The sequence below is a fragment of the Oncorhynchus keta genome, chromosome 17 (genome assembly GCF_023373465.1).
Source record: "Oncorhynchus keta strain PuntledgeMale-10-30-2019 chromosome 17, Oket_V2, whole genome shotgun sequence".
Lineage (NCBI taxonomy): Eukaryota > Metazoa > Chordata > Actinopteri > Salmoniformes > Salmonidae > Oncorhynchus > Oncorhynchus keta.
The window spans coordinates 1,051,473-1,065,448 of NC_068437.1; the positions used below are offsets into that span (position 1 = coordinate 1,051,473).

General features: G+C 42.7%; 1 protein-coding gene across 1 annotated transcript in view; it reads right to left on the reverse strand.

Annotated features, from left to right (window-relative positions):
* Positions 1–13,976, reverse strand: part of abtb2b (ankyrin repeat and BTB (POZ) domain containing 2b) — a 145,803-nt gene that overhangs the window by 72,136 nt on the left and 59,691 nt on the right. Inside the window, exon 2 of the mRNA XM_052465215.1 lies at positions 1,384–1,551. Coding sequence (XP_052321175.1) covers positions 1,384–1,551 — 168 coding nt within the window. The remainder of the gene's footprint in view (positions 1–1,383; positions 1,552–13,976) is intronic.

Below are 13,976 nucleotides of genomic sequence, written 5' to 3' on the forward strand. Positions count from 1 at the left end.
TGTGGGCGGGATCCAGACTTTCATATCGTCATATCGTTCTCTCATCCCGGGATTTACGGTATTATCCTTACACCACACAAGGAGGCGCTAAAAATGCAAGCAAATCCCATTGGGTCTACTACCAAAATTGCTAACAAAACTAGCACAAACTAATAGCAAAATCACAGCTAAATGCTAAATGACTGAAAACATAAACTGATTGCAAAGACAGGATAATCCAGCTCATAAAGTTGCACAAGCATAGCTATTAGCTACCGAATGTAATTTTCGGTGAGCGTAGACATTTACAAGTGAAATTGAACGAGACAAATTGTGCAAATGAACAAATTTGTGATATATGCTTTTCTGAAGGAAGAGCAGCATGTGTACACGGAGCAGAGGGGGAAGAAGAAAAATGCTAGTAGGAAGCACCTTGAATAAATTGCAAATGTACAGATAACTCATCCAAGGCTCTTTGACTTCTGGCAGAAAGCCATTGTAAGATCTGATGGCAAACATTTAGTAGTGAATTGCATACAAATTTAATTTCATCACCTCATGTGTACCGCACAACAGAAACTCGCCGATAGATACAGTATAGAACGCTACAGACTCATCTGCTCCCACTTTTCCCCGTTGTGCTACTTACAAATAAACTCGTTACTGTTCTGTGGAACTATTAAATGCTGAAATGAAGAACACAATCTGCTTTATCTCGTAACGTATTGCACAAGTTGGCTGCAGGTATTAACTTAAAAAGTAGCTACAAATATTCACATTTATTGAAAAACTTCAAAGAAACCATCCCGTGGCTTTTTTTAAATATCCCGGTATACAGTATATACGGTACACCGCCCAAGCCTACTGTATCCCTTCCATTTCATTCCACATGACAAAAAAGCCTTTAAACTACACCATCCTTGGAGACTAACCATGTACAGTAGACCTCTTATTCTGTACAGAGATATGATGGGCCTAATCTAGAGTCAGTGATAAATGTGTCTATATTATCACTGTTCTCCATTTCCCACACTTTGACTGGCTAAAATAACAGTTGATCTGGCACAAGGAATGCCCATATCTGGTTATTGTCCGAACGAGTTAGAGCTAACAGGCAGGCAGAGGGAATGTTAAGCAAATGTTAGAAATGTTAAGGATTTATATTATTCCTTTATTTGATCTACTTGATGTTTGAGTGTTTCTTATTAAGTGTCCAAATAATAGAATAAAGCATTTTTATTAGCTTTGGAGAGAACTATATTCCCTGAGAGATATTTTTTCTGAAAAAAGAAAGAAATCTCATCATGTGAATAGAAGGAAATGAAAACACACACACACGTAGATGACACACACAAACACAACCCCCTACGCCCACCCAACACACCCTACTTTCCCCACACTTACTGAGCTCGGAGATGCTGCCAACGCAGGTGGCCAGGAGGGACTGCTCCAGGGTGCGGAGCTCCAGTTGGGCGTAGGCGTCCTCTCTGCTCTCCACCCCAGCCTGGCCCTGTCCCTGCTGAACCTGGCCCTCTGTGTAAGGACTGAAGTGGGCCGGGAGGGACAGCACCCCTATGGTGTAAGAGAAAGAGGGAGAGAGGGAGGAGGAGAGAGATGTGTTTAAATCACCAATGGATCACAAATCAATCAAGTGACATGTGCTGAAACTGGGCGATATACGAGGTCCTGAAACGCTGCTGTATAACCCATACTGCTGAAGATAAATAAACATGCGCACACACACGAATGTGAGGCCTGCCCTGGCTGGACACATCCAGAAATAAGAAGCAGAGCCAACTTCAAAAATCAGGTGAACAGTTAAATACACTAACGCAGGCATACACACACAAAGTCAGTCAGATTTTTCAATTGAATCCTACTCTCAACTACTGACATGCACAGAGCAGGTTTGAATTACACATGTAATAAAATAGGCATTGGCAAATCAGTTCTGACAAAACTTGCTCCAAGTCCTTTGGCAGTTTCATGGGCCCTGGTCAAAAGTAGTGCACAATATAGGAAATAGGGTGCCATTATGGATGCATGCCATGTGAAATACTGAACTTTAGAGAAAGATGAGGCAATGGGGTACACAGGGGAATACCAGCAGTAAAACAAGCTTTGGTAGTTAGTGACTCTCGAGGGAAGTATATCTGGAAAAAAGTTGTGTTTTTTTTTAAATGGAAAGTTTGGTCATAAGAGGGTAGTTTAAGACAGTGTTCTATTTATTCATAAGCATCTTAGGCCCAAAGACAGAATTACAGAACATTGACTTGAATGGAGATGTCCATTGTAGTAATTATATATCCATGATTAGGCCTAGCTAGCTACTGTTGGTAACAGGTGGAGCAGTGCACTCTGGGTCTGGTTTCGGTCATAAATACCAAGATGTTGCCCTGCTGTCACCACTCACTGTCAGCTACCCACAGTCGGTGTTACACTGTGGTAGGGTGCGGGGTTAGAGACCACCTGACCTAAATTTGAACCCTAACAACCCCCTATCCTGCCATTGTGTTCCTAGTGCTCCCACATTTAATGGACACACGCTCATGCAAACACACGCACATACGCACACACACTGCCTTCACTGCCTGAGATAGATGGGTTCTTTAAGGGACATGACTGGCATTTCCTCCTAAGAATGACCGTCTAGGAACCACGTCCACTCTTGTGTGTGTGTGAGAAACAGAGTGTGTGCATCAGCATAATTAGTAAGGGGAGGAAAGCATAGTTGTCATGGAAATCCAACACTTCCTGAGTGTGTAACCACTTGTTTGGTCAAAGCCAGGTGAGCAGCTGTTACTCAAACCTAGCCACACCCACTAAGAGTTTATTGACTGACTGGGTAAGAGAGAGACAGAGACAGGAAAAAGAGAAAGAACATTCCTTGTCCCCTCCTTCAATTCAATTTCCTCACCACATGTCAATGAAGTTGTTATGATCGAGTGAAGTCGTTACATAACCCTTACCGCATAGAATTCATTTGACTCTACATGACAGTAAAAGACATCAAGCATTTTTATTGTAATTTTTTTTATTTAACCTTATTTAACTAGGCAAGTCAGTTTAGAACAGATTCTTATTTACATTGACAGCCTACTGGGAAACAGTGGGTAAACTGCCTTGTTCAGGGGCAGGACGACAGATTTGTACCTTGTCAGCTTGGGGATTCGATCAAGCAACCTTTCGGTTACTGGCCCAACGCTCTAAACACTAGGTTACCTCCCGCCCCTAATCCTGGTTGAAAAGATAGTATCCTGGTATAATATAATATTGAACTGTCACCCAAGGCTTTTCCCCAGATGGTACCCTTTACTCCATTTACTCCATTTTCGCCCTGGTAAAAGTAGTAAAGTGCCATTTGGGATGCAGACCTAGTCTTTCAATGCCTGGCTCCCACTGGCAGATTGCAAAATTGAGGAGTGACAAAGAGGGTAAATGGGTCAAATTTAACACATTGTCCTCCTGCCTACAAAGATCCAGTCTTTAAAAGTGTTTAAGTAACTGCTTTTTCAGGTTCATCAGTTTGGGTTAGATCCAGGATATGTTCCAGAACCTGTAATTGTTTAGGCAATTGATATAAGGGCTGCTAGCTCTACCTGCTCATTGCCAGAGCAAAATCATTCATGATGCGATTAGACTCTTCTGCAGTGGCATTCAAATCGAATGAATGACACTGATTGGCAAGATGTTCCACTGACTTGAGTCGTGTTCATTAGGCACTAAATTAAACAAAATGGACTAAGAAACAGTCATTTTTGTTTTCAGTTTCCGTTGCCGGCCCTAATGAACACAACCTAAAAGTTCTGCGGACGTCAATGTCCAGTTTGAGAAAGGGGGCTGGCTCTATTATGCATGGCTGTGAGTTTGTTCAACTCTGTATCTATGGCTCTGGGGCCTGTCTCTGTGTGTGTTGGACCTCTTTTCTCAGAGCCCCAGGGAAAAACCTTTATTTTGGCACCAGAGCAAGCCCAGAAGAATCGAGAGGAGTGAGGAATGGCTAACGAAGGAAAAGAGAAGGACCGAACGAAAAGATGATCCGTGCAGGTTTGTGATTTATGAACGCAGCCCCGAGCAGAAATAAAGGAGATAATCTCCTCCTCTATTATTTTCTCCAGATGCCTCTCTCTCTTTCTCAGGAGATGCAGGGTGACTGGGCAGCAGGCGGAATTCTGGCCAGTCACCCTGCAGTCACACTAGTTCCCATGTGCTTCCGGCATGCATGCGGAACACTGGACAATCAAACTGGAACCTTGGAAGGAACGTCGATGAAGGATCTGAAAAAATCTGCTGATCATTATAAAAAAAAAAACTCCTGAATAGTTCTAAAGCTGATGTCCTTTCTCTTTTTCTTTTCTGCAGCTTCTCCAAGGATGTGTCCCAAATGACACCTATATAGAGCAATCATTGTGTAGTCTATTTTTGATTTTTAAAAACATTTTATTTCACCTTTATTTAACCAGGTAGGCTAGTCAATATACAGTGTATGCAAATGAGGTAAGGCAATAAATAGGCCAAAGTGGCGAAATAATTACAATTTAGCAATTGAACACTGGAGTGATAGATGTAAAGAAGATGAATGTGCAAGTAGAGATACTGGAGTGCAAAAGAGCAACAACAAAAAATAACAGTATGGGGATAAGGTAGTTGGATGGGATATTTACAGATGGGCTATGTGCAGGTGCAGTGATCTGTGAGCTGCTCTGACAGCTGGTGCTTAAAGTTAGTGAGGGAGATATGAGTCTCATTTTTGCAATTCGTTCCAGTCATTGGCAGCAGACAGCTGGAAGGAAAAGTGGCCAAAAGAGGAATTGGATTTGGGGTGACCAGTGAGATATACATTGGGGGGCAAAAAAATTCATCAGCCACCAATTGTGCAAGTTCTCCCACTTAAAAAGATGAGAGAGGCCTGTAATTTTCATCATAGGTACACTTCAACTATCGCAAACAAAATGAGAAGAAAAAAAATCCAGTAAATCACATTGTAGGATTTTTAATGAATTTATTTGCAAATTATGGTGGAAAATAAGTATTTGTCACCTACAAACAAGCAAGATGTCTGGCTCTCACAGACCTGTAACTTCTTCTTTAACCTCTTGCTCCTACCTGACACGCAGGTAGGAGCAAGAGACATCTGGAAATGCAAATGCGCTACGCTACACATATCCCAGAGAGGTTAACCTCTTGCTCCTACCTGACACGCAGGCGTCCCATCTAGACATCTGGAAATGCAAATGCGCTACGCTAAATGCTAATAGATGCTGGGTATTGAATTAAAGCTACACTCGTTGTGAATCCAGGCAATAAGTCCGATTTTTAAAATGCTTTTCGGCGAAAGCATGAGAAGCTATTATCTGATAGCATGTAACACCCCAAAAGACCCGCAGGGGACGTAAACAAAATAATTAGCATAGTCGTCGCTACACAAACCACACAAATAAAATATAAAACATTCATTACCTTTGACCATCTTCTTTGTTGGCACTCCTAGATGTCCCATAATCACTATTGGGTCTTTTTTTCGATTAAATTGGTCCATATATAGCCTAGATATCGATCTATGAAGACTGTGTGATAAACAAAAAAAATAGCGTCTTATAAAATTAAAAAAGTCGACGATACTTTCACAAAACACTTCGAAATACTTTTGTAATGCAACTTTAGGTATTAGTACACGTTAATAAGCGATCAAATTGATCACGAGGCGATGTATATTCTATATGTGGTACGTCTGGAAATAATGTCCGGGTAAATCTCAACCAAAATATCCAGTCGGAGACCTGAACAAATGGCTTGTCTCTTCTTCGTTTGACCAAGAAACAAAGCCTAGGCAAATTACAAGACTGTTGACATCGTGTGTAAGCTGTAGGTATTGCAACCTCAGCCCCATTTAATGTGGTTCGCCTTTATCAATGGGTTGAAGTGGCGGATGGATATATATTTCCATTTTCAGTGATCAGATTTTCCTGCGCTTTTCGATGAAACACACGTTCTGTTATGGTCACAGCCGTGGTTTAACCAGTTGTATAAACGTCTGAGTGTTTCCTATCCACACATACTAATCATATGCATATGCTATATTCCTGGCATGAGCAGCAGGGCGCTGAAATGTTGCGCGATTTTTAACAGAATGTTTGAAAAAGTAGGGGGAAGGAGCAACAGGTTAAGAGGCTCCTCTGTCCTCCACTCGTTACCTGTATTAATGGCACCTGTTTGAACTTGTTATCAGTATGAAAGACACCTGTCCACAACCTAAAACAGTCACACTCCAAACTCCACTATGGCCAAGACCAAAGAGTTGTCAAAGGCCACCAGAAACAAAATTGTAGACCTGCACCAGGCTGGGAAGACTGAATCTGCAATAGGTAAGCAGCTTGGTTTGAAGAAATCAACTGTGGGAGCAATTATTAGGAAATGGAAGTCATACAAGACCACTGATAATCTCCCTCGATCTGGGGCTCCACGCAAGATCTCACCCCGTGGGGTCAAAATGATCACAAGAACGGTTAGCAAAAATCCCAGAACCACACAAGGGGACCTAGTGAATGACCTGCAGAGAGCTGGGACCAAAGTAACAAAGCCTACCATCAGTAACACACTACGCCGCCAGGGACTCAGATCCTGCAGTGCCAGACGTGTCCCCCTGCTTAAGCCAGTACATGTCCAGGCCCGTCTGAAGTTGCTAGAGAGCATTTGGATGATCCAGAAGAAGATTGGGAAAATGACATATGGTCAGATTAAACCAAAATAGAACTTTTTGATAAAAACTCAACTCCATAGAACATCTTTGGAGGGGTTTGAAAGTCCGTGTTGCCCAGCAACAGCCCCAAAACATCACTGCTCTAGAGGAGATCCAAAATACCAGCAACAGTGTGTGAAAACCTTGAAGACTTACAGAAAACGTTTGACCTTTGTCATTGCCAACAAAGGGTATATAACAAAATATTGAGATAAACTTTTGTTATTGACCAAATGCTTATTTTACACCATAATTTGCAAATAAATTCATTTAAAATCCTACAATGTGATTTTCTGGATTTTCTTTTCTGAATTTGTCTGTCATATTTGAAGTGTACCTATGATGAAAATTACAGGCCTCTCTCATCTTTTTAAGTGGGAGAACTTGCACAATTGGTGGCTGACTAAATACTTTATTGCACCACTGTACCTGCTGGAGCGTGTGCTGCGGGTGGGTGCTGCTATGGTGACCAGTGAGCTGAGATAAGGCAGGGCCGTACCTAGCAAAGACTTACAGATGACCTGAAGCCAGTGGGTTTGGCGACGAATATGAAGCAAGGGCCAGCCAACGAGAGCATACAGGTCGTAGTGGTGGGTAGTATATGGGGCTTTTGTGTCTGTCGGAGGCTATTTTGTAAATGACATCGCCGAAGTCAAGGATCGTCAGGATAGTCAGTTTTACGAGGGTATGTTTGTCAGCATGAGTGAAGGATGCTTTGCAGCGAAACAGGAAGCCGATTCTATATTTAATTTTGGATTGGAGATGCTTTATGCAAGTCTGCAAGGAGAGTTTACAGTCTAACTAGACACCTAGGTATTTGTAGTTGTCCACATATTCTAAGTCAGAACCGTCCAGAGTAGTGACGCTGGACGGGCGGGCAGGTGCAGGCAGTGATCAGTTGAAGAGCATGCATTTAGTTTTACTTGCATTTAAGAGCAGCTGGAGGCCACGGAAGGAGTGTTGTATGGCATTGAAGCTCGTCTGGAGGTAAGTTAACACAGTTTCCAAAGAAGGGCTAGAAGTATACAGAATGGTGTCGTCTTCGTAGAGGTGGATCAGAGAATCACCAGCAGCAAGAGCGACATCATTGATGTATACAGAGAAAAGAGTTGGAATTGAACCCTGTGGCAGCCCCATAGAGACTGCCAGAGGACCGGACAACAGGCCCTCCGATTTGACACACTGAGCTCTGTCTGAGAAATAGTTGGTGGACCAGGCAAGGCAGTCGTTTGAGAAACCAAGGCTGTTGAGTCTGCCGATAAGAACGTGGTGATTGACAGAGTCAAAAGCCTTGGTAATACAGCTGCCCAGTATTATCTCTTATCGATGGCGGTTATGATATCTATTAGGACCTTGAGCGTGGCAGAGGTGCACCCATGACCAGCTCGGAAACCAGATTGCATAGCGGAGAAGGTACAAACTGGTCGGTGATCTGTTTGTTAACTTGGCTTTTGAATACCTTAGAAAGGCAGGGCAGGGTAGGATAGATATAGGTCTGTAGCAGTTTGGGTCTAGAGTGTCACCCCCTTTGAAGAGGGGGATGACTGAGGGATCTTTGGGGATCTCAGACGATACGAAAGAGAGGTTGAACAGGCTAGTAATAGGGGTTGCAAAAAATGTTGGCCGATAATTTTAGAAAGATGGTTTTGCAGCTCTTTCAGAACATCAACTATCTGGATTTGGGTGAAGAAGAAATGTGGGAGGCTTGGGCAAGTGGGGGGTGCAGTGCTGTTGACCAGGGTAGGGGTGGCCAGGTGGAAAGGATGGCCAGCCGTAGAAAAATGCTTATTGAAATTCTCAATTATCGTGGATTTATCGGTGGTGACAGTGTTTCCTAGCCTCAGTGCAGTGGGCAGCTGGAGGAGGTGCCCTTATTCTCCATGGACTTTACATTGTCCCAGAACTTTTTGGAGTTTGTGCTGCAGGATGCACATTTCTGAAAAAGCTAGCCTGTGCTTTCCTAACTGTCTGTGTATATTGGTTCCTAACTTCCATGAAAAGATTCATATCGCCGGGGCTATTTGATGCTATAATGCCGTATGCCACAGGATGTTTTTGTGCTGGTCAAGAGCAGTCAGGTTTGTAGTGAACCACGGGCTATATCTGTTCCTGGTTCTACATTTTTTGAATGGGGCATGCTTATTTAAGATGGTGAGGAAAGCACTTTTAAAGAATAACCAGGCATCTTCTACTGATGGAATGAGGTCAATATCCTTCCAGGCTACCCCGGCCAGGTTGATTAGAAAGGCCTGTTCGCTGAAGTGTTTTAGGGAGCGTTTGACAGTGAGGGGCAGTCGTTTGACCGCAGACCCATTACGGACACAAGCAATGAGGCAGTGATCGCTGAGATTCTGGTTGAAGACAGCAGAGGTGTATTTGGAGGGCAGGTTGGTTAGGATGATATCTATGAGGGTGCCTGTGTTTACAGATTTGGGGTTGTACCTGGTAGGTTCATTGATCATTTGTGTGAGATTGAGGGCATCAAGCATAGATTGTAGGATGGCCGGGGTGTTAAGCATGTGATCTTGTCAAAAGTAATACACTTTGTAGGGAATTAGAAGCCATTTGGGACGTAGCTCAAGACTCGAGTCAATCATCAGAACATAAAATCTGCTTATAGGATGAGAGAGAGGAGAGAAAATATTTAAAAAGACCAGTAAAACCATTGAGAGGAAATACTGCTGTGTCCGCAAACGGGTTCCTGAGTCACGCACACACATACACACACACGCATGTTCACAAATATACGTACATGGAACACCAGCAAACATGCAATCACACACACAGGGGGCTCTATTTTCGGCTGGTGCTAAGGAGATGCAAGTGTCAAACGCACGTTAGTTTGCACTTTCGTCATGTAAAAACTAGCGCACTGGCAATTTACCTGTCTAACATCAGCTCGCTTGCGCGGAGGTGGGTGGGGTGGCAATATTTGAGGTGTCCTTAAAAACAAGTGCTAAAGTGACCATTTCACACAGCGCTAAAGGGAAGTTTTAAGACCTACAAAAAACAGCAACACAGTTGACAAAGGCACGGACTTTGAGAGCGGGAGCGCAGCCTGTCCAGTCATGACGCACACGGTGCCAATGGAAGAGAGACGTGCCTTTTGTGCTGCTGAATCTCGTTTTTAGAAACGTGAAAAAAGTATTGTATTGAGAAACATGAAAAAACGATTGTAGCCCAGTTTCGTTTGACTTGATTAAAAACCAAGCATAGCCTACACTTAATCAAGGCTGGTTTAGCAGCATCTCATAGGTGTGTCTTTTTATACTGGCAATTAGCCAAGTAGCCTATGAATGAAGGGGTTTTAAATGATCTACTGAGGGGTTTTGCCCTCATGCCTTTTCATTATTCACAATTCACATACCTGCATACTTCATTTCCCTTGGTAAAGTAGGCTATCCATCCCCATTTTCAAACTATCCAGTCCTCATATTAAGCCATATCAACAGCAGATTTTTAGGCCTACGTGTGCACACAGTGCCATGGAATGGGATAAATTATTTATGACATCATGCTTCTGACACCATTCTATTTAGAAATATTGTTGTTAAAAAAAAAAACAGATGTTGATTTCCATTTCATATTAAGCACTCCATAGGCTACCATTACCCTAGGCCTAGTCTACTAAGTCTGGTTCAAAAGCAATGTGTCTTGTCTTTTTTTATCCAGGCCTTGCAAAGTAAAAAAAAATGTGTTTAAATGATTTATTTGTCAGCGTGCCTTGAATTGAAAATATACTGTACACCACATATGTCAGAGTCAAGGCCCGCGGGCCACATCCGGCCCGCGAGAAGGTTTTTTACGGCCCCTGGGATGATCTTGATTTATTATTAGAACCGGCCCGCAGACCGCAGCAAGCCGGCAGCCCGCAGATCTTTTACACGCACCAATACTACATTTCCCACAATGCAACGGTGACGCACCGAGCAGTAGGCTGCTTCATTTCAATATTTATTGGCACAGCAGTTGTCAGCATCACAGTAAAATTAACTTTCAGATACCCATCAAAAATGGCAAAACGGAAGGTGGACACTGAGAACCGGGGTTTCAAACAAGGTGGGAGTCGGAGTATTTGTTCACGGAGGTAGCTGGAAAACCTGTGTGTCTTCTGTGTGGAGAAAGTGTGGCGGTACTGAAAGAGTATAATCTGAGACGACATTATGAAACGAAACACGCGGACAAAAACAAGAATATGGACATGGAACAAAGGCTACAAAAGGCAGAGGAATTAAAACGAGGCCTCAAATCTCGACAGGCTCTGTTCAAAAAGCCAAATCACAAGGCCAGGCTGCTGTCAAGGCCAGTTTTATTTTGGCAGAAGAGATCGCTAAATCAGCCCGGCCATTTACGGAGGGGATTTCATCAAAACTGCATGATTAAAGTTTGTGACGAAGTTTGCCCAGAAAAAAGGCAACTCTTTTTAAATGTGAGTCTGAGCAGAAACACCATTGCCGAGAGAGTAGACCAGTTGTCCATCAATCTAAAAGAGCAGCTTGTGAAAAAGGGAAAAGATTTCATTGCATATTCCTTGGCTGTGGATGAGAGCACCGACATTTCTGACATTGCCCAGTTGTCAATTTTCATCCGCGGAGTGGACTCCAGCCTGAGCGTGACAGAGGAGTTTTTGGCTTTACGTCCTATGCATGGCACAACTACGGGGCATGATTTGTATGAAGAGGTGTCAAGATGTGTAAATGAGATGGAGCTGCCTTGGGAAAAACTCGTGGGTTTGACAACCGACGGAGCACCTGCGATGTGTGGACACAGGAGCGGACTGGTGGCGAAGATACGGGAAAAGATGCAAGAGGAAAACGCGACAGGTGAGCTGACAGCTTATCATTGTATCATACACCAGGAAGCGTTGTGCGGTAAAGCCTTGAAAATGGAGCATGTAATGAGCATCATCACGCGCACAGTTAACTTTATCAGAGCCAAAGGTTTGAATCACCGCCAGTTCAAGGCATTTCTGACGGAGTTAGAAACGGAGCATGGTGATTTGCCTTATCACACAGAGGTGCGATGGCTAAGCCAGGGAAAGGTGCTTCAAAGATGTTTCGAGCTTCGTGAGGAGATTTGTCTGTGCTTGGACAGCAAAGGGAAAGACACAACACAACTCCGAGACGAAATGTTTCTGTGTGAAATGGCTTTTCTGTGTGACATTACGAGTCATCTGAATGCAATGAACTTGCAGCTGCAGGGTCGGGATCGTGTCATCTCTGATATGTACAGTACAGTGAAGGCATTTAAAACCAAACTGACTCTGTGGGAGACGCAGATGCGGAAAGAAAATTTGAGCCACTTTCCCAGCTGCCAGACCATGAAAGAGAAGCTCTCTACCAGTGCGTTCCCGAGCGCACAGTTGGCTGATAAAATAGGTATGCTTGCCGCTGACTTTCGACGCCGATTTGCTGACTTTGAAGCACAAAAAGCAGGTTGGAACTGCTCGGTAACCCATTTGCTGTTGACGTGGAAAGCTCACCACCAAACCTCCAAATGGAGTTGATTGACCTCCAATGCAATGATGCACTGAGGGCAAAATATGCGGCAGTGGGTGCTGCGGAGTTCGCCCGTTTCCTCCCCGACACAATGCCCCAGCTGCGCATCCAGGCTGCTCAAACGTTGTCTATGTTTGGCAGCACATACCTGTGTGAACAACTGTTTTCTTTGATGAACTTGAACAAAACATCACACAGAAGTCGACTTACTGCTGAACACCTCCACTCAATTCTGAGGATTTCCTCAGCTCAGAGCCTTACCCCGAACATTGATGAACTTGTGGAAAAGATGGGACACCACCAAGTATCACCCTCAACCTCAAACAAGTGAACATTACTGTGCAATCACATATTTAGAGTTTTTACTCAGTTCAAGTTTAAAAGTTAAAGTTTAATATTTGTTTTCACTGCATGTTACTTCTCCTTAAACAAAGTGTTGTTTTTGATTAATAGATTTTTGCACTTTATTTTATTGTATTTCAATCCAATTATATTTTAAAAATATTTCAGTTGAGTGGATGATAGAAAATTGCTATTATTGTTTTTTTCTTTGAAGTAAATTTAGCCCACTTTTGCTAAAATAGAAAATATAGGCTACTGATGGTGCCTTGAATACCGGTTTCTTTCATTTAATGTTCATGTTATGGGGATTTTTATATAAAGGAAATTTGTCTTTTGTGTCTGTTGAAAATTAAAGATTACTGACAGAGCCATAAGAAAATATTGCTTTATTTATCTGATCATATTGGAATATATTTGTTAGGTTTTCAGTAGGTTCAATTAGGTTCACTAGACTATATGCGTCATTTAAAAATTTTTCAATGAACATTCGAACAGTCCGGCCCTCGGCTTGTAGCTAAATTTTTTATTTGGCCCTCCGTCCATTTGACTTTGACACCCCTGCTGTACACCCTAAAACATACATATGCCTACCTGCACACTTAATTTCACTTATTCAAGTATCAATCACCATCTCCAAAGAGTGCCTCATCCATTTACCAAAGACTATTAATTATTCAGTCCTGTAATGCAGTATCAACGGCAGGCCTAATCTACATTTCACTTATTTAGAATGTGCCTCACAGATACAATACACTTTATGGGAGATAACGCAAAGAACATCGAAAACCTACCTACCTACCTACCTACCTATAGAATGCAGGAATTTGTGCATGTAAACACACACATGCATACAGCGCTCTCACCACTCCCAACAGTATTTCAAAACCGGTAGAAAACGACAAGCTGGTATGGTATTTTTCCACCAGATGTATAAATCATGTTTAAAAGAGACAGGTTTTGTATCTGAGTGTCTAAGAGACTAGCATAAGTCTAGACTACTAGGTCTATTTAGTGATATGGGATATGATAAGTTCACTTCCTCAATGAAAGTGGAAGTGGACATATTGTCTTAAAAGAAAGCACATTCAGGAAGGCAGGCATTAGGTTCTCTCTCATTATTATTAGGATAAATCTCTCTCACACACACACAAAGCTCAGCTCACTTCAACCTGTCAATCCAGGCAGTTTAATTAACCCCAGATAACGAGCCTTAATCAGCCGAGCCCAGACCTCAGAGACTCATCCGTTACAATGCCTGTTAACGGTAGCATGGCTAAATCCTATAGAGTTGTAATTACTTTAATAGACATGTGTGTGTGTGCGAGTGTGTATAGCTATACTTATAGCTAGACCTCTCTCTCCCTCACGTGGCATGTCTTCTCATGCAGCTCTCAGAGAGATCGTGAGGGTAGAAACTC